Source organism: Phalacrocorax carbo, chromosome Z, assembly GCF_963921805.1.
Source record: "Phalacrocorax carbo chromosome Z, bPhaCar2.1, whole genome shotgun sequence".
Lineage (NCBI taxonomy): Eukaryota > Metazoa > Chordata > Aves > Suliformes > Phalacrocoracidae > Phalacrocorax > Phalacrocorax carbo.
The window spans coordinates 74,235,729-74,262,379 of record NC_087548.1 but is presented as its reverse complement, the minus strand read 5'-3'; the positions used below and the strand labels follow the sequence as shown (position 1 = coordinate 74,262,379).

The 26,651-nt window shown below is 36.1% G+C and overlaps 1 protein-coding gene across 1 annotated transcript in view; it reads left to right on the top strand.

Moving 5' to 3' along the window:
• SHOC1 (shortage in chiasmata 1) overlaps positions 1-26,651 on the top strand; it is a 55,102-nt gene that overhangs the window by 22,933 nt on the left and 5,518 nt on the right. The window contains exons 10-24 of the mRNA XM_064438772.1: positions 449-543; positions 1,538-1,780; positions 2,911-3,363; positions 5,767-5,892; positions 7,059-7,235; positions 10,586-10,693; positions 12,498-12,685; positions 17,097-17,169; positions 18,613-18,682; positions 19,271-19,455; positions 19,962-20,067; positions 21,758-21,869; positions 23,846-23,967; positions 24,906-24,999; positions 26,008-26,139. Coding sequence (XP_064294842.1) covers positions 449-543; positions 1,538-1,780; positions 2,911-3,363; positions 5,767-5,892; positions 7,059-7,235; positions 10,586-10,693; positions 12,498-12,685; positions 17,097-17,169; positions 18,613-18,682; positions 19,271-19,455; positions 19,962-20,067; positions 21,758-21,869; positions 23,846-23,967; positions 24,906-24,999; positions 26,008-26,139 — 2,284 coding nt within the window. The remainder of the gene's footprint in view (positions 1-448; positions 544-1,537; positions 1,781-2,910; positions 3,364-5,766; positions 5,893-7,058; positions 7,236-10,585; positions 10,694-12,497; positions 12,686-17,096; positions 17,170-18,612; positions 18,683-19,270; positions 19,456-19,961; positions 20,068-21,757; positions 21,870-23,845; positions 23,968-24,905; positions 25,000-26,007; positions 26,140-26,651) is intronic.

The following is a 26,651-nucleotide window of genomic DNA, read 5'->3' as shown; positions in this document are numbered from 1 at the left end:
AGGGATATCCCCCAACAATGGAATTTAAACCTTTTCATGCTAACGTAGGATCAGGATTGCTTCATCCTTTCATTCCCATCTTGTTTGCGAGACTAGCATTTTCTTGCTTCATGAGCTTTCTTGCAAATGCACAAAGAATTTAAACATCTGCTTGGGGAGGGAACCACAATCTAGATAGAATTCTCATTCAGTGCTGCTTTACTTCGTGAACCAGCTTTGGTGGCTTCTCTCATTCCTTCCTATCACTGTGGTTTTGCATGAAGTGACCCTCTATGTGGACAATAAAAATTTTAGTGAATGAGTAAATGAACGAATGAATGAATGAATGAACGAACTGAAAATTAAGAGAGAAATTAGACCTTTAAAATGTAGTTTTGTATAAATCAGAATTCAACAGATAATGCTGTTAAACTTCACACCTCCAAGTCTTATCTTATGTTCTTCTTAGTATTTTGATTACAGAGCCCTCTAGGGAATATTTAGAATGTCTGGTATGGCAATCAGAGAAGTATCGGGATAATACGAACTCTCTTTTGCTTGTTGGTAAGAATTTCTAATAGTTCATCAATTTCTAATTGATGTTGAAGAGTTCCATGTACATGGAGAAAACATAGCAAAAAGATGATATTATATTACAGAGCACATCTTTTGAGCCATTGAAGTTTACCCAATTAATGTAACCCTCTGAAGTCTGGATTATCTGATTCTTTCAGTATGTATTAAATGTTACAGTATGGTGACATAGAAGTTGATACATCATGTATCCTTCTATGGAGGTAATTTGAATGAAGTAAGAGGCTTTTTTAATTATTAAAATGTTCAGCTCATTACTACTAATTGCATTCAATAACTGTGGCAATTGAAATTTAGTAATCTGTTGAACTTTTTTGTGTGTGCTATTTTTTCTTAAATAATGTTTCAAAATATGTATCAATCAATAGAAAAATGTGGTTAATAGAAAATAATCACTTGACAAGAGCAGAGTTCATGTTAGAAAGCAAAATATACAAAACCAAGGTAAACTGCAGGTTATTTCTGACAGCACCAGAATACTCATTACCACTGTTCTTTCATTTCATTTGCCTTCATTTTACAAGTGTCAGGATTGTTATGTATATTGACTTGTTATGTTGTCCAATTCAATTGTACATTGAATTATAGTTGAAAATAACATATAATAGGCTCATTACTATTTAAGTTCTTTATGTTAAGTCTTTGTAAGCATGACAAGTAAACCCACAGATAATGAACAAGATAATTTGTAACTTTAGAAATGCAGCTACACATTATCAGATCTGAAAAAAAATTAAAGGCCCCTTACACATACACCTAGTAAGTAAAAAGCACACTTGCTCTTATAACACTAACTGCTTTGCTCTTAAGTCTATTAATGGATGCTGAGTTACAAATGGAAGTATAAACAATGGATATGTATGTAGTAGGACACCAGTACTTGGGAGCTTTCATTTGCAAAATGTCATACAGGTTTCATGTTTCTAGATTATTACTATTATATGTTAATTTCTGTTTTTTGCAGAGCACCAGACTGTTGAATCTGTGTGTCAGCATCATCTGCTTGCAGAACTGAAGGAATTGCTGCCATTTGAGGTAGAAGCACCAGTGCTTAGCTCGCTAGAGGAGGGCTGGTGGCTTCCTTTGGGTTTAAATCCAGTCTCCATAGAAACTTTGGAGCAATTAAATACGGATGCCAGTAAAGCAAACAATTTGCTTCCTACAGAAGTAGAAACATTTACAGGATTTACATCATATCAGTTAGAAAGTAAGTATCTTCTTTTTTTTAAAAAAAAAAAGTGCTAAAAAGGCAATCATAGGTACTTTAACAGAGAATCACACAGTGATAGCTACATACCTCCAAGAAGGAAGGAAATGGCAGATTTCTTATTCTCAAGAACAAAAAGTTTTAGAGCAATATGAAGTAGCAGCACTACTATAATCAAGGTGTACTTTCAAAAACTTAGAACAAATTGTAGGATGAAGTGTTTAACTGCACAAAGTTATCTTTTCTATTAATGTGCAGGTGGAAAGTAGTCTCCACCTGCCATAATATATTTAATAAAATAGTTTCATACAAGAGAATTTCTTAACAAATAGTTATTTTGCATTGGAATATTTTAATAAAGCCCTACCTGCAGAAGGTCAGCAGAATGAGTATGTTACAGTGAAAATTCTTTATTTTGTGATGCTATTTAGAGGGTTTGTTATGCTGGCTGTGGTTTCAGATGTGAACTATTCATAAACTTCAGAATTTCTCGTAGACCATTATGCATACTTATAATCAACCTTTAACAGAAAATGCAAAAAGTTATTTAGATTTTATTATATAATTATGGCCTGACTGCAAAGCACCAATTGTTGTAGTAGAACTCCAAGGGTTGACAGTAATGTGATATATTGTGAAACCTCATGAAAGAATGTTTCCACTTAAGTGCTTTTTACATATTGCAGGGTGTTTAGCTACTGTGTTTAAAATGGATATGCAGCAGCAAAGCAAAAAAAATTGGATTCTAGTTAAGCACATCTTCAGAAAGAGCTAATTGTATGCTTTACTTAATTTTTTTCTCTAAAAAACACCCTGTTAATCTTTTAATCTTTCTTCCTAATGAAATGTGTTGCATCCCACTTCCTAGAAATCTAGCATGAGTAAGCACCATGCAGGTGGTGAAAACCTCTCCAAACAGTGCATGGTCTTCTGTTTCTTGACATTGTACATTTTTACTTATGAGTAATCAGCACAGATTTTCTAAAAGTGGATTCTAATGATCCGGGAAGGCAAAAAGAGGAAATAAAAAAATGCTTTCTCTATAATAATCCAAAACAGCTAACTCCAACCAGGAGGAAGAAAAGAAAAAAATCTATGTTGCAATACAGAAATTAAATTTTATTTTTCAGGATGGCTTGAAGAGAAGAATTCCTTAACAAACCAGGAGCTGCCTTCTGCTGAAAGACATCAGACAGACAAAGTAATTAATCTTTACACGTCACCGCAAACTCAAAGGCAGTACTCTGCCCTGCATATGAGTGCTGCATCATCTGCCAAGATTCACAGTACAAATACATCTGTGGAAGACCTTACTGGAGGAACCATAAAAAAGAATAAGGTAGAAGAGGAAATTTATTGCTTAAACCAAGAAGAGAAAACCCCCAAATCATCTGAATCAGTCAGCTGTAAAGATGTGTCTTCTAAACAAGACAACTCATCCAGTAGTCAAAAGCCTGCATCATTTACACTTGCTACAAAATGGGACAACGATGATTCTGATCTGAGCAACTTTATCATGCTGAGATCTAAACATACACTTACCCAAAGAGAGGAGAAAAATTATGTAGATAGTCCTGAAAAAGGTATGTAAACCAGTTTATTTTGCCATTTCCCCAGGTTTAATTTTCTCTTATACCAATAGGTACTAGTTCATGATAGTAGATTTATGGGGGAAAAAAATCCTTTTAAGTCAGTGAAATGTCAATGAAATAATTTTTATGATTTTTAATGTAGCTGAATTTTTCAACCTTTTGTTTTTTCCTTTAGATATCTTAGGGCATTTTGTTTGTTTGTTTTTGTTGCAAGGGCCAGGGGGGAGTTCTTTTGTTTAGGGTTTGGGGCTTCTTTTGGTGGTGAAAGTGATTTTTAATAAAATAAACATATGGGTTTATTCCTTTTCTGACAAAGTAACTCTAACTGATACTTAGTCCAGAAGATGACTTCTGTCCATATGTTGTGAATCAGATCTCCTGGCCTCTTTGGAGAAATAGTAATTATCAACTGTAGTTATTAAATTAATTGCATTTATCAAAAAGTAATTATAAATACTCTTATTTTTGTAGAACGAACATAGCCTAGACAATGAACAAGAGTTAAAGTTCTTTGGAAAGAGCCATTTGAGCCAGTTACGTTGGTGCAAACACCATCAAACAATGAGGCAGAACAGGTTTTAGGGAAAACAGAGAGTCATTGGTAACCCTATTCTTGTTGATGGCAATGCTTATGAAAGATTCTCAGGCTATGCGCTGGGCATTGCAGAAATATAGCAGTGAGGGAGGAGAAGTAGAAGAAACTACTTATTTGTTTTACAGAAGAAATATTTGTGACACAAAATATCAGGAGACAGTGACAGATTTCGAGATTCGCTTTTGAGGATAAAGTTGTACTAAAAAAGATTTTTTAAATTTTTTGGACTTGTATGGCAGAATTTTGGCAGTAATTTTTATCTGTGTTTCAGTTACATGTCCCAGCACACACAAAAAAAATAAAATAAGATTGTTACATAAAATCTTTCAGCAATAATTCCTATAGAATAGAATTGGGATATTTATTTAATTGCAAGTTTATGTAATCTGTGGAGGAAACTATTTCTTGGTAAAATTAATCTGCTACTGACACTGGTAGACATGCATAAAACACTTCCATGGCCTCAAAAAACAGTCATACCGGTTTTAAAAGTAGGAGAGCAAGGTGCCTGAACTGAAGATTTAGGCTACCATCTAGTGTACTGTGACTAGAACTGCATCTCCTAACAAATCCAAATGCATTGAAAGACAAGCTATGGTACATTTACAAATAGACTTGTGGAAGTTTAAGCAAGTTATGTGCAGTTTAGAATATGTTTACAGGTAAGACCCCGATGTTACAGATCAGTTATGTCTGATACATAGAGAACCAATTAAAATGTATAGGTCTTACCACATTGCTGTAGCAATGTAAATTATTGTATACTTTTGTAATAATAAGATGTTTTTATTAAAAGTCATTCTAAACCTAACTGAAAGCAAGAAATGACAGCACTGTTTTTAGGGCTCTTTCTCTATTGCCTTTCTTGTTTGGCCTATTTTTATAAAGATGTCATTGTGTATAACATTTAGTTCAGAAAATATACAGGAGGAAAGTAGTAGAAAGAGTTCATTGATCCAGTTTTAAACCCTGTATAGCTTTTCAAAATCAGGAAAGTTTTTTAAGTTAACTAGGAAAAAAAAATGTCTTTTTTTCTTTTCTTTCTGTCTCTGCATGATCAATGTGTTTTTTGAGGAAACTGGCATTCTCACCAAGAAAAAATTTGTAATATTTAGGAGACATCTATTCATCTAGAACCCCTCTCAGAAATTAAGAGGTAGAGCTGGCAAAGGAAGCTTTGTGGACAGAAGCTGTACCTCACACATTACTATTTATAAGGAAGAAGGGAAGGAGATTAAGACATACTAACAAGTTGCAAAAAATAGCTATAAGACAGGAGCAAAAACCAGTTATTTTCAATAAGCAATTTTTCCTGCCATTTGCAGTTTCCATGTTCTTCCTGGGTCACTTACAGTGTCTAACCTTTTCTACTCACACTCACTGAAGTAATTTTCATAGTTTCAACTCCTTATAGTCAGCAGCCTCCTTCATACATTTTTTTTTCCATATAAAGGCATATGGGCTTTCCTATGGAGCTATATTATAGAGCTATAGTGCCAGCTCCTTAATTTTCCCAGCTCTGTATTTCTGCCCTAAGGAAGAGGAGCTTGTTAATGCCTGGCTTCTTGGACTGTGAAGGCTGACAGGGCCACATCTCTCTCTGTAGCTCAATGGTTTTTCCATACTATGTGAGCCCATGAAAACAATAAAGAAGTTCATGAAAAGGAAGTGTATGTCATAGAAACTACTTAATTTGAAAATATTTTTGCATGTAGCATCATTTATAGAATAGTTTTCTTCTTCATTGAGCTGGTTTTGTGACATTTTTATTTAAATGTTCGATTGTGGTTTAATGATAGTGCTACAACCTGAAAAACAGCATATGCATGTTCATGAAGAGGACAGTTCTCTTTGTGAGCCTGTAAGAATAGAGGAAAAAGTACAAGAGAATGAGGACAGTATCACAGTCAATATTCAGGCATCAGGTATACAATTTGTTATGCTTTATTTTTATATAGCTTTGCAGTATAAGTTTATATTAAATAGTACTACTCGGACAAATATGGAAATTATTAGGCTTAGTCTCTACTCCTTGTGGCTGAAAACATTCCAAATACACAGATACTTATTTTGACACAGGTGTGAGAGCAGGCTATGGAAGTCTCTCTTAAGACTGTAGCCAACTGCATGCAAACTAAAAAGTACAGACTTTGAGTTATGTCTGATCTAAATCAGCTGACATGAAATATCTTCATGCCAATCAGTACCCTCAAATTATTATTCTGCATTTTTTCTATGACAGAGTAAATGAGGCAATTGGAAATGGAAGGAGTTTGCAGTCATTTTGGTAGGAAATATCTTTAACACACTAGTAATCCATGATGGATTTCTCTCGTACATGACTGAGCCTTACCCCATGAACACTTGCCGTTGTACTTTTCAAGGGACTGTGTCAAAGCACATGCACTGACAACAATTTTTTATGCAGTAGAGATGATGGAGAAGAACATAGAAGATATTTATCTGAGGTATTTTACAGCCTTAAATTAAGCACACAATGCTTAAACGTTGTAGGCCTAGCATAGATCCAACCATGTGCTTGATGGGAGTCTCTTTCATAGAACCAGTGAAAAAGTAGAGCAGTATTTTCATCTGTTCCCATCTGAGATGGGAATCATGTAACAGCTATAAGTTTATTTTTAAAATTGTAAAAAAAACTTTTGTTGAAGCAAGATTCCTTTAATGCAACTGGGGAAAAAAATGAAAGCTTTTTCTGCAGTCAAAACAAAAACTAGCATTTTGCAAAGGTCGTACTTGTTGGGACTAAATGTCCTATTATAGTCCTTAAAATAAAGAAATAATAGTACAATCTTAGTGGGAGTCACAGGAGCAGAAAATCCTAACGTTTCATCATGGAGTTTGGTCACTTTATGAAATGCATGGAATAATGTGGCTGCCTGCTCTGAGGAGCAGCTTAATTCTACCATGCAGAAGGCTCCCTGGTGAGCAACAGTTTTTTCTATTAATGTTACAGCTTTCATGAAGAAGACAGTATTCTTTGTGTTTTGCCAGGTCTTTTGAATATTCTTGTCCAGTAGTAGTATATGAAACCAAACTTTTATATTAAGTTTTGTTTATATGTGATATACAGAAAGCCAATGCCAGGCATACTGCCTCTTGGAAGAAGCAGCCACTCCTGTTCTGAAAGATTTGACACATCTGGGTGTACTTGCTTCTGTAAATTGGAGCTTTGACTGTGTTAAATTTGATCACACGAGGTTTTTCTTAAAACAGCAAGAGAAAGTGATATGCGATCTTTTTAAAGAAGGTATGTTTTTTAAAGAAAAACAATTGCTTTTTCATCTTCAATACCAATACAGATTTAATTGGTGACACAAGGTTCAAGATGTTTGATAAATTAATGATAAAACTTTCAGCAGTTTTTCTTGTAGAGTTACAGTAATTAATTTCCTCTTTTATTTTCAAAATAATGTCTCTTATTTCTTCAGCAATACATTTATTAACCTGAATATTGTAATACAAAAAGTATTATAAAACTGAATTTAATTTTTACATATTTTAGGTATGTCAGAAATGTTGCTTCTATATCAAACAATGTTTAATTTTGTTTTTAATGTTAGATGTTAAAATTAAAAGCTGTGTTTTTGCTGTTTCTCCATTTAGTAGCTATTGTCTGTCACACCTGCATGATGACAAATGCTAAGCCTATGTCAGAAATGAAGAAAAAAAAATCCATGTTAATTTTGTTTCTTTCTGACTTCAGTTCTCTCCTATCTGGCATGTAAGAACCCTATAGAACCAGAAAAAATGTAAACAAAAGACAGCAAAATCAATGTCCCCTTATGAAGATTTTTGGCTACAGATAAAGAGAAGGGCAGGAAAATACAGACTGTGTTTGAGGAAGATTTAGAAAGCTATAGGGTATTTTGGATTAATTTTTTGAGTTGTAGTGCTCATACTTGAGAACTAGTTGCAAGGATAACACAGCAGGCTCCCTAATACCTGCCAAGATTTTATATTATGTCACAAGTTGTGCAATAAACTTTAGCAATCTAAACTTTATTGCTTTCTCTGCTTAATGTATTTTTCTCAAAATAAAACTAATTATAATGAAATTACAACTGACAGAGAAGGCAAACAAAAAATATTTTAGTGGTCTCTGCAGAATGACAGCTTATGATTTGTAGAATTACCACATTAAAATTTTCAGCAGCAGGATTCTCTTAATTTAAGGGAGCTTACAAAAAAGCAAACACCATCTTCACAAACGTGGGGGAGAAACTCAGTATCTATACCTGTATCAGTGAATCACAGAAAAGAAAGCATTGCTGAGAAGAGTATACAGAGAACTACTACTGTTTCTCAAGATCAAGTAAAAAATATGTAAGAGTCTGCATTTTAATTCAAGATTAATTTAATTAACTTATATCCTTTCAAATGCAGTTTAGGTGCTGTAGAAATGTAGCCTAAAGCAGGAGCTGGGCCAGGTAGTGTGCTTATTCAAACTTCAGGCCCTCTTTGCTTCTAGATTAGCTGTGCAGTATATTACCCATTGCTAAAATTACAGCAGTGAAATAAATGAAAATGTTTAGTGGCTGAAATACTGATGAGGCAAATAGTCATCTGTTGGACCCTCCTTTTAGAAGCAAGTGTTTTCTGAGGAATGGAAAATATTTACCCATCCCTTGTTACACAGAAATAATTGTTGAACACAAAATTGACCTATGAAATAGGTGGATCTTTGGTCTACAGCTCAAGGAAAGCAGTAAAAACTTTTTGCTCTTGGTTTAAAATACCAAAAAAAGTCAGGTTTATTTAGCTACTGTTGTTTGCACTGAAGAGACAGAAAAGTGCAAGGGAGGTCTCACATTTTGTCCCCAGCTGAAGAAGGAGAAGCAGATAGGAATTTTCTTGCTGGAAGGTCCATGGAAACATAGAAATGAGGAACACTTTAACATATCCAATCCATTCTTAATTAATATTTCTCTAACTGTATAGGATATTCCAAAACCTCCCTGGTAACTTACTTGCCATTTTTATTGCCTTCCTGCTTTTAAATAGTTGCATAATATCCAATCTCTTTCCACTTTACTCCAGAGTATGCTGATGCATTTTCTTACAAATCCTCCAGTGAACATAGAAAACAGTCACTTACTATGATGGTATTGATCTATTAGAAGATTATTGTTCCCCTGATGTTCTTTTCTTTCTACACCAAAGGTCACCAAATGCTCCAGTCTGTCATCATAAAATGTGGTTTCTTACAGTCTTTCTTTGTTTCTAAATGACCTGTATTCCACTCTGAGCTTTTATGGTGAGTGGTGTCAAGAACTCGGTATAGTCCTTTAGTTTCAGCACCTTCACTGCCTGAGGTGAATAGTCACTTTCTTTTGATAGAAAATTGTGGCAAGATCCTTGTCTTCCATGCTGTTTCCAGCTAATTCTTCTATATGCTGTGTTCGTAAGTTTGATTTTTTTCCTTCCTAAATGCTTCACTTGTCTTTTTTAATTAAAATCTATGTTGATCCCAGTACACATAACTAATATTTTTCTTGTGTAATGCATCTCATTCAGTAATTCCTTCATCAGCTGTAGTCATTTCTTCTTTACTTATCCCCCTCAACCATTTTTAACATCTTGAAGTATTTTATTAAGTCCACTTATTCTGCAGCAGTCACATAGTTCCATTCTTAAGATAATGAAGTACACCATTCCCTGTGTGCAATCCCCAGAAATGCTTTCCTTTCTTCAGACTAGTAATTCCTTCCTGTTCAGTCAAGTCTGTGAAGATTTATTAAAAATAGATACATAATACAGAAGAGGTAGCCCATAAATTGTTTGATTTACTCTATTGTTCCAAGAAGAAGGAGATGTCCTCTGAATTTACCTTCTCAAAGAAGCTTAAGATTCTATCAGAGAGGTTAATTAGATGTGGGGAACGTAATATCAGAAGTTAAGTCTCTACATAGATCATTACTGGAAGACAATAGGAGTTTTTCTCATGATATGTATGAAGACTAGCTGGATCCAAAACCTTTGGAAAGAATGTGGATTTTATAGTCTAAAATTTGTTGAAAAGGTCTGTGAAAGGCTCGATTTGGGGTTATGACTGCTTTAAACTTGCTTATTGATTAGTGCATAATCTGCCATTTTGATTTCTTGGAAATAGTTCTGAAATGTTTGGAAAATGTGTTAGGTGGAGTTATAGTGCTGTTGAAAAATTTAGTGATTTGACCAATTGGATGAGGAAACAGAAATGTGAACAACTGGGCTTGTGGGACAGACCAAAAGATGTGAAATTTATCCGTTTCCATGTTTATTTAAAGATTGTCTTGCGAAAATCACTATGGTAGTGTGATTTTAATGGCAGCACTAGGGGAACTGTTACCCCATCTCTAGCAAGCACCATCTATCCCTACACACCTAACAAGAACACTTCCCTGTGTGCCACTTACTCTGGGTCAGATGACGTGGAAAAGTTATGCTGTATCGTAAGCTATTTGCCAAAACCACCAGATCTGATGTTTCAAGATTATGTCTATTTAAGTGTGTTTAATGAAAATTCTGAAATACCAGGATCTTTAAAATGTATTACATATGTATAGTATGATTTCTGAAATTTTATACAGACCACACCTGTGTCTTCTATTTGTAAAGGTAAAATAGATGAGAAGGAGATCATGCTGTTCAGACATGCTGCTCTGGTGCACCTCCTGGTAACAGTTCGAGATCTTCTATTGACATGTGGCTTGGACACAGCACTAGGTTTGTTTTTAGTAGTGAATAATGATACCCAGAAGCCCAATGCCTTGTGTATATTCTGCAGTCCATCCTTCATGTTTGTAGGCTGTGATTCTTTGCCATTGATATACCTCTAGTGTAGCTTCAATATGATATGTACCCCTCTTTTCTTCCTTACTTCTGTTTCGTCATTAGAAATTAATTCACTGCAGGTTGTACTTTGGTAGTGTATATGCTCAGTTCATGACTAATATACCACTGTTTATGTTATTACATTGATTTGTCTAAGAAACATCCATATGAACTTCCACGTGTATAATGTGTTGTATCTCCGAAGGACAAAGTTTCATTGGAATCTCAGTGTGGAAACTGAAAAACATGTAAAAATTGCAGGTCCTTTGTTGTTCACCATCCACCTTCTGTAAGCATGGAATACTTTCCACCTAAAAATATTCTTAAGCTCCTCAGAAATTTGGTCCTTAAAACTGAGGGTGTTTTAAGCAAAATCTGGAGTAATAACTAATGTATCGTGAAGCAGGGGGTTTGAAGTAACAGTCTGATTCTTAGCACTGGACTTGCACTTTCCTGGTCGTATGATATTCAGCTTTGGAATATGAAAATTTCTTGTAACCCAATTTTATGCCTGAAATGATAATGCCATTGCTAAAGGAAAAGCTGCTGCCCAAGCATTCACACACCATTCAGTTTGAGCTAGAAAGTGACTTCTACAACACCATGCTTGTCAACTTCCTGCAGTTGTGTATTGTGAGTTTTCAGACAGATCTATCAGAAAAGATTCATAAGGAGCTGAAGTCAGCTTTTATGAATGCCCTAGGAAAGTCAGGCTCCCTCTGTCTTTATAGGAGATAAGGCAGTTCAGAGCGTCTAACTTCGGTCACTCTGTATTAGGCCTTGATGGAGTGTGTTTCCTTAAAACTGATGTAAAATGGAAAACTTCTACCATAGAACAAACTGTGGGGAAAAGAAATTATTTTGTACTCAAATATTTCTATCAACGGAAGACTGAGAAGAAAAAATTGGAATTAATACAAAAGTAGAATCCTAAGTAGAATTCTTTTCTACAATTACTATAAATAACATAGGAGAATGGGAGGGAGACAAATGAGAAGTTCTTTCTCCTCTGTTCTACTGTAGCAAAAGAAGTCCTAGATGATATTCCAGAATTACACAGCACCTGTTCTTCTAGATCCCAGCAACACCTCCCACAGGAAACAGCACAAGTAAAAAAGAACTGCAAAAAGCTTAGAAAATTGAGCCAGATAATAGGTTGGCCCTGTAGTCCTCACTATTGTTGTTATGTTGTGCTTTGTGATTCATCACCTAGTTATCTTAGACATATTTTTTCTTTATGCATTTTCAAATAATGCCAGCATTGTTCACCATTTATATATAAAAGGCATCACTCAGTTGAGAAATAGTTGTGATAATATGAAGAGTGGTGAAAACAAGGACGAGTAAAGCTTTGGACAGTGGGAATGTAAATAAAGTTGTTATTTTAGTATAAACCGTATAGGCTAGTTGAATATAACAGTGCTGCTGCTGCTATCTGCAGATACAATGCAATGCTCTATAATTCTAGCTGGAGTCATATAGCAGGTAAAACAGGAGGTACAGCAGTTTTATAAAGGCCACTTATGTACCTGATTAGCAGCAGTAGCACCCTTCCATATTGGTGAGCCATTAAATTTTCATTTTTTTTAATGCAATATACCTTCAAATAAATTTTAAATTTATGTGTAGATTAAATGCACATTTTGGCAATTATCTTTTGTCACTGCAATTACTTCTTTCGTTGCTTTATTAACAGGTTATTTGTCCAAGGCAAAGGATATCTATAAAAATATCTTAGAATCCTGTTTGAATAACATCTGGAGGCAACTGGAGATTGTACAGTACAGCAGCCAGAAAAAGCATGAAACAAATCCCAAAATAACAGAGCTTCAGTGTCAAATCTTATATTGGATGCAGAGTTATGGAGAAGAGCACAGTGTTAAGGTTAACAATGTAAACAATTTCTCTAAGCAAACAAAACTGCTCCAACTATGTGAATAATTATAAAACTGTGTTTCAACAAGGGTTGGTTTCTGGAAGAAACACTTACAATTACCTTTCCAACTAAGAGTATCTCTTAAATAAGGGCAACATAAAGTTTAAGACCTCTAACAGGAGGAGTATAGGTTTCTGTTTGATCAAATCTCCCCTTATTGCATAACTGCAATAATATGCATATGAGTTTTAATATTGCCAGGGCTTCATCTCATAGTAGGTGTGTTTGTTTCCCTGGTAAGTACATTATATCACATCACTTACTTAAAATTATATTATAACCTTTTATTTGAAGGCCTCAATCTTCTGGTGCAAAGAGAATCATAGAACAAGTCAGGATTGTGTAGTTGTACAGTCTCGCTGAGAGCACAGACACCACAGAGAATATTGGTATTGTTATCCATAAAGGACCTCTGCTTAAGCCATGTATCAGGCCAATATCCTGGCATTATCATTCTTTAATAAGCAAATTTCCATAAGTGATAGTTATGTCATGCAGGATAAAGCTGTGGAGGAAGTTAAACTTATTGGAAGATTTTGTTTTTCTGGATATGTGAATATCTTGGGTGATACTGTGCAGTGCAAAACACCATTTTCCTTTGCAGGATATTTATTGTTTATTGTTTACAGAATTCTTATCACATAGTGAAACAGAAAGGATAAAATATATAATTTTTTAAGTGCCCCGATTGTTTGGAATAAAATTCGTGCTGCTGAACACACAGCCAGAAGAGGCCAATCTTCAAGCTTACTTTCATTTATTTTAATTTCTTTCCACTCTTAACTTCCTGGAGCTTTATTCTTCTTTTGTTTCTATTAAGTGTTGCACTAGAGCTCTAAACATATTTTGATGAAATTTTCCTGAGAAGAAAAATATAATAGCTTATTGTACACCTTTGCAGAATTTAAAAGGGAAATGAAGCAAACAAACCAAAATGGTGTTGATTGTCTTGGTGTCTGTCCTTACAGATGCTTTATAGATTCTTCAAGCTGATTTCAGCGTCATTTTCTTATTAAGAGCAACACATTTGGCTTTGTGATACTAGGATTATGCTGTACTAGGAGACATATGGCAACTTTCTTATCTTAATGTCAGCTCAGTGACAATTTTGCTTTTCTTCTGAACTCCACTAAATCTGTTTTTTTAAATTTTTAACACTTCTGAGTTTTGACTTGCTTGCTTGACTTAAGCTACCCCTTAAGTACTGGTACATGGGGATTAGATCCCCTCTGAGCCTCCTTTTCTCAAGGCTTATGGAAGTGGAAATCTGCCTTAAGCTTGTCAGGCTGACCAATATCTGTAAGTTCTCTTCTGACAAGATCTAACGCACTAGTAATATTTACATATATAATTACCTTACGTCTGTGAGTTACACAATGCCATGTGCCTCCTTAAAAATCTTGTGTGCACCATGAAAAGAGTCTATACAATGGCAAAAGGTTCAGAAATCATCCTGTCTGAAAGTATGGTGTAAATCCTGTATGTGAATAGATGTTCTTCTTTACAGACTTTAGTTACGTAGCACAAGTTCAGTCTGTATCAGTTGAAATGGTGGACAATGTAAACACCTTCTCTGGTAGTGATTCTTTTTAAAACTATGACAGTTTGGTAGATTCTAATCCTTTTCAATGTTTTTGTCTTAAGCAGTACTCCTTCTATGGTCTGGAAAACCTGTCTAATTAGTTCAGCAGTACATCTAGTACCTCCCTCTAGTTGCAGGCTGAGTTCTAGATATCTTTAGATTAAGTTTTGCCTCTATAGGGATAATGCCTCTAATAATCTGCAATAATTATTACAGATTAATAATCTCTCTAGTGCAACAGTAATAATGTGGCATGATGTCCTCAGTTAATATCTTCAAATAGGATTTTTACTTTGAATCAAATATTCCAGTTTAAGATTTCTTCTAGAATGGCTTTGTTCAAAAAACTGAATTCCGGCACTGATGTCTTCCATAATACTGTTTCTCCAACTCTTGAAATAATGCACACATATACCTGAGTTTCCAGTCGTTGGTGATAGGAGAAAAACTGCCAGCAAAACTTTGACCCTGGATATGTGGAAAGCAGACTTCAGGCTGCTGAAGAAGCTAAATAGTAAGGTCCACTGAGAATCTGCTTTTGAAGATATTGAGGTCCATGAATGCTGTATTTTTTGCACTGTTTAAGAGCTATCTCTAAGGAGTGAGGCAATTCCAAAGTGTCAGTATGTCCAAAGTGTCAAGCAAGAGGGGCAGAAGGCTGGCTTGGCTGAGCAGGGATCTTCTTCTAAAACTTAGGTGGAAAAGGGAAGTGTACGGACATTGGAAGCAAGGGCAGGCACCACGGGAGGACTACAGAGATGCTGTTTGCTACCTTAGGGAGAAAGTTCATGCAGATGAAGTTGATTAGAGTTCAAGCTGACCAGCACTTTGAAGGACAACAAAAGGGGCTTTTTAAAATATGTTAAGAGCAAAAGGAGAATCAGAGGTAACTGGTCTGTTGCTTGACCAGGTCAGTCACCTCACAAATAGGGATGTAGACAAAGTGGAGATATTTAATGCCTTCTTCAACAGTGATGATGGGCCCTGGGACTCCTGGAGCCCTGTGCTGAAGACTGTGACTGAGAGGATGATAAACTCCCAGTCCACCCTCATCTTGTTCAAGACTTGCTGCTCCAGCTGGTGCACATAAGGCTAGGGGTCCCAATGGGATTCATCCCAGGGTACTGAAAGAGCTGGTGGAAGTCATTGTGAGACCTCTCTCCATTATTTTTCAGTGGTCTTGGGAGTCTGGAGAGGTCCCAGTATCAACTGGAAGCTGGCAAATGTTGTCCCAATTTACAAGAAGGGCAAAAAGGAAGACCCTGCTAATTACAGGCCTGTTAGTCTCTCTTCAGTGCTTGGTAAAATTATGGAGAAGGTTATGCTGGGAGCTGTTGAAAAATACTTGAGAGAAAACCAGTTGTTGGTCATGGCCAGCACAGGTTCACGAGGGAAAGGTCCTGCTTGACCAAATTAATTTCCTTTTATGAGAAGGTCACCCATCTAGTTGGGCAAGGGAAGCCAGTAGAAGTGGTGCTTTTGGATTTTAGCAAAGCTTTTGGTACTGTCTTTCACAGTATCTTTCTGGACAAAATGTCCAACGCAAAGATAGACAAGTCCATAATATGTTGGGTGAGCAATGGGCTGATGGGTTGGGGTCAAAGAGTTCTGGTAAATGGTGTTGCATCAGCCTGGCGGCCAGTCACCAGTGGGGTTCCTCAGGGCTCAGTTTTAGGGCCAGTGCTCTTTAGTGTTTTTATAAATGATCTGGATGCAGGAGTCAAATGCACATTAAGTGAGTTGCCAATGATACTAAATTAGGAGGAGCTGTGGATTCCCTTGAGGGTAGAGAGGCCTTACAGATAGATCTTGATAGACTAGAGAGCTGGGCAGTCACCAGCTCTATGAAATTTAGGAAAAGCAAGTGCCAGATTCTCCACCTGGGCAGGGCAATCCTGGTTATACATACAAATCGGGAGGAGAGGCTGGAGAGGAGCCCCACAGAAAGAGATCTGGAGGTCTGGGGTGATTGGAAGTTGAATATGAGTCAATGGTGTGCTCTGGCAGCCAAAAGGGCCAACAGTGTCCTGGGGTGCCTCAAGCATAGCACAGCTAGCCAGTCGAGGGAGGTGATTTTCCCACTCTACACTGTGCTGGTGCAGCCCCACCTCGAGTCCTGTGTGCAGTTTTGGGCATCTCAACAGAAGAAGGACATCAGACTATGAGAGTGTGTCCAGACAAGGGCAACCAAGATGGTGAAAGACCTCGAGGGCAAGACTTATGAGGAGCAGCTGAGGTCACTTGGTTTGTTCACCTTGGAGAAGAGAAGACCGAGGGGTGCCTTCATCACAGCCTACGCCTTCCTCAAGGCGGGCAGTGAAGGGGGCAGTGCTGGTCTCCTCTCTCAGGTGACCAGCAACAGGACACAAGGAAATGGAATAAAGCTGTGTCAGGGGAACTTCAGACTGGACATGAGGAAACGGTTCTTCACTGAGAGGGTGGTCGGTCACTGGAACGTCTTTCCAGGGAAGTGGTCACAGCACCAAGCCTGTCAGACTTCAAGGAGTGTCTGGATGATGCTCTTAGTTATATGGTTTAGTTTTAGGTAGCCTTGCGAGGAGCAGGGAGTTGGACTCAATGATCCTTATGGGTCCCTTCCAACCTGAGAAAATCTAGGATTCTATGATTGTCATTCTGGAAAACTCCAAGGTTTCCCTTTTTGACACCTGCTTAATCAATCTTGTTCTTTCTGTGCAGAGGAGACAGAAAGATGTATGCAGGCTGAATAAAAAATTTTTTTTACAGTACTAGAGTTTCTTTTACTTGTCTTCTTCCAGATCCTAATCATAACAAGGATGGAATCTGAGAGAGAAAAAGCTGCCCTCATTCATGCTTTATCTGGAGTAGAAGGTAAAGAATTATTTTTATATTCATTTTTGAAAGACAAAGTGGCTGTTCTTCTGTGCTTCACTGCATTCCTATTTGTATGCTTTTTGCAGGTGTTTCTCCCTTTTCTCCTCATAAGGAACCTTTCTATATAATTTTCTCACTGTTTTCTGTTTCCTAACTCTTCCATCAGCCTTCTTTCTTTCTTGTAATTTTATGTTCCCTTGATTAAGAGTTCTGGTATGATGTTTTCTGTTGCAAGAGAATGATAGTTCATCTGTCAAGCTAAAGATTTATTTAACAGAACATAACAGATGTGGGCAGCCTATTCCGTAATTATAATTGCATGTGTTGTTTTGGTCAGATTGTCTCACTCTTTTTAGCTGATTGGTGGTCACAAGTTTTCTCCCTTGCAAGCTTATTAAGAGCAGTTAGGATTTAGAAGTCTTAACTAAGCTTCCTAGCATAAAAACTTAAATGAGGATGCTAGGTACAGATCATGATTTCCCTTAGTCATCTGTTGCTGACCTTGTTTTCTAATTTGCTAAGTATGTAAGCATAAGCTGTAGCAATCTATTAAACTCAAGGGAAAAAAAATACTGTTTCCAATATCCCAGCCCCACACTGACCCAAGCAACACTTTCATCAATTCATCATTTTACCTGTGCGTAATTTTTGTACAAGCTTGTTCAACATCTCAGATTCAGCTGGTAAAACATATATGTTTTAGGAAGATTGTTATTTGAGGCTGTACTTACATTTAGAGCAAGCCACTGATTCCTTTCATACTGCTTTTTAAAACCCATTTTTGTAACTCCTTCTTGCTTGAACATTATCAACAGTGTCATGTATTGTATTGTTCTTTTGCCTTTAAAAATAAATTTCCTGTGCTCTTAAAGGAAGAAAGCCTGTCTTTTAGAATGTTTTGAAAGAGAGAAGGCATGTTCACAATGCTTTTGCTAATAATAATGTTTAATGAAAAGTATTTAATTTGTTTTAAGATCTCAAGACTTGGTTGCAAACACAGGTCAATCTAATTATCTAAACTTATGAAGAGAGGCATTTGTGTGATACAAATATCTCTTTTTAGCTACATCTTCCAGTCATACCTGTAAAACTTGAAGTGTACAGAAAGTGTAAAGGAACTTAAATTATAAAGGGGCAAAGATGCTTCCTTTTGCACTACCCTTTAATTTTTCATTTCAAGGTAACCAAGTTGTGAGTTTGTGAGACATTAAACTTGTTCACCCTACTTCTTCCTTGGATTCAAAAATGGAAGTTTCTAAATCATTAGACCCAGCTGTGCGATACAAACTGAAATTGTGTAGGACTTCATCAAGACACACAATGAAATACATAAAAATTTAATATCCTGTGTTGTTCCACATTTGCTGCATACTGCTGTGCATTCATTCATACCCACAGAAGCTCATTTGTTAGATTAAGGCTTTAATTCTTTTTATGCAGGTTTAAAAGCTGTAGATTTGAATTCTGAGAAAAAAGGAACCTTTTTAGGTTGTAAAGTCATCATAAGCAAGTAAGTTATCTTGATTTTTGAGAACAAAGTCTTTACTCAGGACTAACATTAGTGAAACTTTTGTTACTTTTGTACATTTCCATGGGACTTTCCAGGCTGGAGTAAAAAGTTCAGAATATGGATCTACAGCTCCACTCTGGAAGGGCAGAATTTTGTCCATACTCTACTAAAATTCTTACCTGTGAAGCTCAGATGAACTTTTAGAAAACATGCAATTGCATGTTTTTAACTTTTTGTTTTACCTGTTTTAGAAAATCTTATTTAGAAGAGTGTGTAGAAAAACGTGTTTGGTTTGCATGTTTTAGAAGAAGATGGGTGGGAAAGTGCATACAAGAAATAATGACAAATTATGACATTGCAGAAAAATATAAATACTTCGAGTAGATAATTGGAGGGGGAAAGTGCAGCTTTTATTTTTCAAATTATTTTTTTAAGAAATCACAGTTTTAAATTCAGGAAGGGTAAATACTTTTTTGTAAACAGACTTTAAACAGTGATAATTCTTCAAAGTAAAAATGTGTTTATTTCGTTCTGAGGGTAATTCTACCTGAATTTAATTTTATTAATATTTTGTTGGGTTTTTTTAAGCCTTAGTAGACATTCCTGTGTTATTGTACATAATCAGCAAATTGGAACTGACTTCCCCTGGACACACTTCTCATTAGTAATGGAATATGATTATTCTGAAAACTCTTGCTGGAAAAACCTGTGCAAAAATCTAAATGTTACTTATATGACTTTTAAAACCACCCTCCCTGAAACAATACAAATAGGTAAGTGCTTTCCAGAATTGTAATAAAAAATTGGGCTGGCATATGAAAGGAAAGCGTTTTCTGTTCCCTAAAATGCATGTGCCTGTGGAAGAGAATGAGTGAGAAGTTATGAAGGCTAAAGCTAAGCAGACAGAGCTGGTTTATCTATACAGCAAGATAGAAAGATGTTTTTCTCAGGGTGCAAGCTTAGTTTTGGCCAGGATGTAGTAGTAAATGTTTGTTGATAGGAGACTTGTGCCAAGTTCACAGGTTGTTTACAGTTACTTCAAGCTGTATCAACCCTTCCTTATCTTAAGGAAATGTTGCTGTAGATCTAAAGGAATATAAATTAAAGCTTAATTTCAAAGATATTCAGAAGAGTTTAATCTTTTTTTTAAAAAAAAAACATCATTTTAATGGGGATGAATAAAGCTGCATTTTAAAAAGATATGTCTATTTAAGTACCTAAATATATCTTTAGCTTTTTGCTTATGAAACTATTGTCTTACATATACAAAATGTTACAGGGAATCCCTGTGGTTCCATTCTTCTGGAGGTACAGATTCCCTATGTATTTCTGACAACTGACGGTCTTCTTAATATGCCAGATATTCTTCAGCTTTTGGAATCCAAGTAAGTAAAAATAACCTGTTTAATCATATTGACTATTTATTTTCCATTTTCCAGGACATATATCTTGTCCTACTATATCATATAGTAGCCATCTGCTTGGCTATCAGGTCTGCAATTACACTATTAGCATTTTAAGAGAAAAGGAGATCATTTTTCTGCTGAAGTTGATAGCTTAATTCTGTAGATCACACAGGTGTCAACCAGAACAGAACTGGCTGATTTGTTTATTTTAAGGATGAGCTGGCACTTTTAATCAAAACTTCTTTTTAAATTGTCTACTTTTCCCTGAAAATCATAACATTACCCCAAAACTTTTTTTTGCTTTAGGGCTTCTTGGTGCTTGGAAGACTGTATTTAATTCTTCATAAAAATTGCTTTTGTGTTTTTTGGTTTTTAACTCCCAGAGCTATATTAAAAAAAACAGTAAACAGTTTAAAACTACTTTATTTGTAAAATCAAGATCCAATATTCACTTCATTTTGAATACTCTTTACCCTGAGCAAAATTTTTCATGTTTGTCAATCATTTCACATGTTATTTTCTTTGACATAATTTTCTTGCATTTTGCTTTCACAATAACAATTACCTGATGAAAGTACCTTTTATCACGGGGAAAAAAGAAAGAAACAGGACAGAACAGCAGCATCTCTTAAACATAGTGTCAGAGGTACAGATGGTTGATTTCACCATGTTGCTGAAGAGATGCACCAGTTTTGATCCTTGTTGTATCCTTGAGTCAGCTGTGAAGCTATTTTTGAGCTGTGTCTAATTACAGTTCAATAGGAAAAAAAAAGTTTGACATTTAAAGTTTGAACATTTAATTTGACATGCACTTTTAAACCCTGACCTGTTCAAATTCTCTGTTCAGCCTGGCCTTAAGCTAAATAGCCAGGAATGCCTTTTGGTACTTTCTCACTAGCTCCTTTTAGCACTGATGAAGTAATTAAATAGGTGAGCAAAGAGCTATATGTTTTCAGAAAAGCTTACAGTTCACTTTTTTGTCAATGTCTGAATACACTGTCCATAAAAGTTTCTAGAGGACTTACTGCTGGCAGATTCAGGTTTAGGTCTCTTGTGTTTCCTAGGGATGAGGGCAAGTAGTGTGACAATTGTCTCTTCTCAGCTTCCCCCCTTAGTCAGCCAAGACTCCCCCAAAGCCCTAAGCATGTGATGTTCACTCAGTGAGTCTTTGCTAACACAGCTGGTAACAGGAGACTGTGCTGCTGGCAGTTCTTGTTCCCTCAGAAAAAATTAGGATCGTACCAATGACAGTCAGGGAATTTTCACTCAGTGTGCTTTCTCTGTGCTGCACAATCATGAAAGGAATAAAAGATATGCAATACACATTTAATTACTCAAAAGGAGTATCTAAGTATATTTTCTTGATTCATCTATCTTAGTTTCTGTATTACATCTCTTGTTGTGAACTCAAAGGCTGTATATCAAGGTCATATTCGATGTACTTAGCAACGTAATTGAATTAATCCAGTGATATTTCATTAAGTCACTGCTACATTGATGTGTAGTCTTTGTGTCTTAAAGTGAACTTGAGCATTTGAGAAAGATCAAGGTATGAAAAGACTGTGTAATGTAAGAAATTGTATTAAGAGATGCATGTTATTAATTTACTTTAAGAAAACCTTATTATTTTTCTTAAATGAGGTTTAATAAAATAATTTTGCTTTTTCAGGTACAGCATTACCTTTGTTGAAAGAAGCAGTAGTTACTCCTTAAGGCTCTTTGGAAGTACAGATCAATATGTTGTGGTGACAATAGATGAATGTACTGCTATCTTTTTGCAGGTACAAAATTAAACTAGTATGTCCAAATTCTGTTATGTGCTGGTCACTTCTAGGCCATATCTGCAGCCTGCTAACATATCTTTTCTCCCTCCTAATCACAGAAAACAGAATCACAGAATGGTAGGGGTTGGAAGGGACCTCTGGAGATCATCTTGTCCAACCCCCTGCTTGAGCAGGCACACCCAGAGCAGGGGGCACAGGAGCGCAGCCAGGCAGAATGTGAATGTCTCCAGGGAAGGAGACTCCACACCCTCCCTGGGCAGCCTGTGCCGCTGCTCTGGCACCCGCACAGAGAAGTTTTTTTCTCATGTTTAGGTGGAACTTCCTGTGTTCTAACTTGTGCCCATTGACCCTTGGCTTGTCATTGGGCACCAATGAAAAGAGTCCAGTCCCATCATCCTGACACCCACCCTTTAGATATTTATAGGTATTGATGAAATCCCCCCTCAGTCTTCCCTTCTCCAGGCTAAACAAACCCAAGTCTCTCAGCCTTTCCTCATAAGGGAGATGCTCCAGTCCCCTCATCATCTTTGTAGCTCTCCGCTGGACTTGCTCAAGGACTTCCACATCCTTGTTAATCTGGGGGACCCAAAATTGGACACAGCACTCCAAATGTGGTATCACTAGGGCAGAGTAGAGGAGCAGGATAACCTCCCTCGATCTGCTGGCCACACTCCTTTTAATGCAGCCCAAGGATACCGTTGGCCTTCTTGGTATTGGTTCATTGTTGGCTCATGGTCAGCTTGTTGTCCACCAGCACTCCCATGTCCTTCTCAACAGAGCTGCTTTCCAGTAGTTCAGCCCCCATCCTGTACTGGTACATGGGGTTGTTCCTCCCCAGGGGCAGGACCTTGCACTTGCTCTTGTTGAATTTCATGAGGTTCCCCTGGGCCCAGCTCTCCAGCCTGTCCACGTCTCACTGGATGGCAGCACAGCCTTCTGGTGTATCAGCCGCTCCTCCATGCCTGGTATCATCAGCCAACTGGCTGAGGTTACACTCTGTCCCATCATCCAGGTCATTGATGAATATGTTGAACAGGACTGGACCCAGCACAGACCCCTGGGGAACACCATTAGTGACAGGCCTCCATCCATCATACTTAATTCATTCATTGTCTCACAAGACAAATGATTTCTAAATTCATTGACTCCAAAATTGTTTGGCCAGTTTGACTAGTTTAAAATGTTCTCATGTCTGTACCTACATTTCTTCACAGAATTGTAACACTTGACCTGAGATTGGGTTGTGTTAAATACAGTTAAAGCGTGCATACTGGAAAATAGAGTTGTATAAAGGAATATTGTAATAACCAGTTAAATGTATGACTATATTCTTTTACTAGTGTGCATGTTAATTCCTCTCATTTCAGATAGTTATCTGAATTAGTCTAGGGACTAATTTGTCCTACTTTTAATAAGAAGTAATAGTTTAGATGGTAGCATAAGACAAATTCTGGTATGCAGCAAGAGAGATGTCTTTACAGGTAGAATTGCTACTGAAAATAGATAAAGAATAAAATAATCCATTAGTATTGTAAGCACAACACAGGTAGCCATTTCTACATGCTGCTGCAAATGCTATTGCAGTTAGAGATGTACTTTATGTGTTTAGCGTAGGTATAATATGGTTTGTATAGGTTAAGTAAGTATTTCAGAGGTTTATAACAGTATTTTGCATTACTCAAGTTCTCAAAAATCTTAAGAACATCCTAAAAAGTTAGTAGCAGTGTTTCCTTCTTACAGCAGGGAAAAAGAGATGTGAAGCAGTGAATCAGCTTTTTAAAGGTCAAACAAAATAAAAGTTGGTAATACAACCTAGTTTTCCTGACTCCCAGGTGTGGTTTTGATACCTATATTATTTAGCTGTATTTACATTTGATCTAACTTCTGCATAATACAGCAATGCATGTTAATAGCTTGTGATGGCTATGGTAGTATATTTATTAATTTTTACAATTTTATTAATTTTATGGTAGAGTGTGGAAGAATTAAATTATGAGAAATCCTGTGACAATGTAATATCGAAGCTGATGGCACTATCACTCCAATATACATGCTGTTGGATTGTTTTCTATTCCAGAGAAAGACTGAATTTAGAGTAAGTTCTCTTGGTATTTTTAAAACAAACTTGTCACTAAAGGAATCTGCTTATTAGAACAAGCTAACACTCTTTGTTCTTCGAATTTCTCTGTAGGAACACATTTCTCTCAGAACAATATGAATATTGTAAGCTCATATTTCTAGTGTGCTTTGCACATTTCACTTGGCTACAGTGTTGTCATGCTCCTACTGAAAAACAAAGTGGAATAATAGAACTAATAGCAATCACTTAAGACCCCCAAAAAATTTAGCAAAGAAGTTTTTAATGTGTTAGTCTCTTTATACTCTTACACAAGAGACAAAGAAATGTTTGTAAAAAAATAACACGTTTTGAGGCAGTTCATGCTAACGTGAGGTGTATTTCAAATCAACAGGTCCCAAAATTTCACAAGACTAAGAATACTAACCACTGGAATGATTCTTTATAACTGTTTGGAGTAAATCAACTAGAAATACATGGTTCCGAGTTACTCTGTTAGCATTACTGTATATCATTTGCAACAGGTAGACATTATTCAAGTGTTTTTCCAATCTATCAGTAGTTCTCCTTTTGTTACGGAAGCACAGCTTTTGTTGATATAGTTCATAAGCATTCATTTATTACTGATTGTGAGGTTTTTTTCTATGAGCAAGTGGTAAATTTTCCATGCATCACCTTTCCTCTCTGTATGATTTTTCTCTAGTGACTGACCCTGATCCAGCCCTTTTGCTTCAGGCCAGGCTTGCTTTGCTGTCGGGTGACTCCATTTTCTCCCTTACAGCACTCAGTCACTTAATGTGTTCTAGTTCTCCTTTCAAAGATATTAATGCTCAGACTGTACTAGTGTTCCGAATTCCAGGAAATGAAAGAGACATTTATTAACACATGGAACAAGCATTCTGGAATTATTAGATGTGCATATTAAATATTAATGGTCCAATGAAACTGTTTTATAGATACAGTCTCACGGGAGATACTCTGCTTAACCTTGTCTTAATTTACGCCACTTTAATTGAACTTACACAGAAGTCAGAAGACTTTGAAGTGAAGGTAATTTTTTTGGTAATAACCTTTCTGTTTTAATCTTCACTGTATGATATTTCTAAAGTGCTTAATCAAGTATGCATTCTACATCAAAAACATAAATAGCTCAAAATTACTAAAATGAGAGAGAGGATCTTAATTCAGTGCTGCTGAAGTCAGTGAAAAGATTGTGGTGACACCAGTACAAGTTGAATCAGATTCAAATAGCAGCTGAAGTGTTTTTATGACTAGAAGTCAAGAAATGGGATTGTACTTTTAATATTATAAATTATTAGAACATGTATTAATCCTTCCTATGTCTTGATCTGAAGTTTCAGATTAATATTATGTTACTAATGTAGTAGAAGTAAAGAAAGTGTAATTTTTTCTGCTGTCAGCTAGTTTGCATTTTTTTAATGTGGTAAGATAAATTAACTTTTTTCATTATAAAGCAGAAAATGCAGTTTCTAGAATAATCAACATTAAAAAATGGGGTAAAAGTTTCATTCAGCTTACCAAGTTGATGTCTGTAACTTATTTCTTTTGCATGAAGTAACATCTTTTTAGGTGATTTTTTACTTACTTGCATATTAAAATTTGTTTCAAATTTATCTGGTTAAATGACGGTTAAAGAGAGGACAAAGGTATTTTCATTCCAGGTGTTCAGCTGTGTAGTTTGTGTGGAAATTACTTACACCTTTGAAGTGTTACACATCTTCTTAAACTATATTAGGCATCTCAGAATTGCCTGTTTTATTAGGAACTTATACCCATAAACCTGATCACATATAAAAGACCTAGAGGATAACTAATTCCATGTACACAGGATTTGCATCAATAAGGAGTGTAATTTGCAGCCAGGCTAGTGGTCAGATGTTGGAGTTACTCCTCATGATAAGCATGGATCAGGTTAATTACTCCACATTACCAGCTGTTGTGTTCAGGTTCACCTTTAAGCTTTCCCATTTAACTACTGTAGTAAATTAAGACATTCCTTAGTAGAAGTTTTAACCAAATATTATGTATCACTATTAGGTAGTTCTTACACCAGGGATTGAAGAGACAGCACTGGTAATTCGGCAGATTGCTGACAACATTTTGATAGCATCTAATATCAGTCCCAATGAGTGGTTGGACAAATCCTGGCTTTCTGTCTTGCCATCTGAGGTTTGCTTATCTTTCCATTAGATGACATGGTTTTCTTCCCGTTTCTCAGACTCATAAAGCTCTAGGCTTTCTTCTTTTATTTGGTGTTTTCTTAAAATATATTTTTAAAATAAGCATTATTATAGATATACACATAACTATTTTTGTATATGCATATATATATATCTATACATACCTATATAGAGATACAAAGCTTCTGTCATCCTTGCCAGCACAATTAGATGCAGCTTGGACTTTTCCAATGCTTTCACAATTAACCAGTAGAGAAGTTTATCCTCTACATCCGCATGCCAATATGTACGGTTCTACAGTTCTAGGCACTAAGTTTGAAAAAATACCCAAACTGTAGAAGATAAACATACAATGGCTCACTTGGACGGGAAGCCAAACTCATCAGTGCTGATCTGCTGATCCATTACTGAAGTCAATGGTGTTGGTTACAGACTTGCTTTAACACAAGATAGTAGAAATTTGTTTAACTTCTCATCGAGTAGTTGATATTGGATATTTAC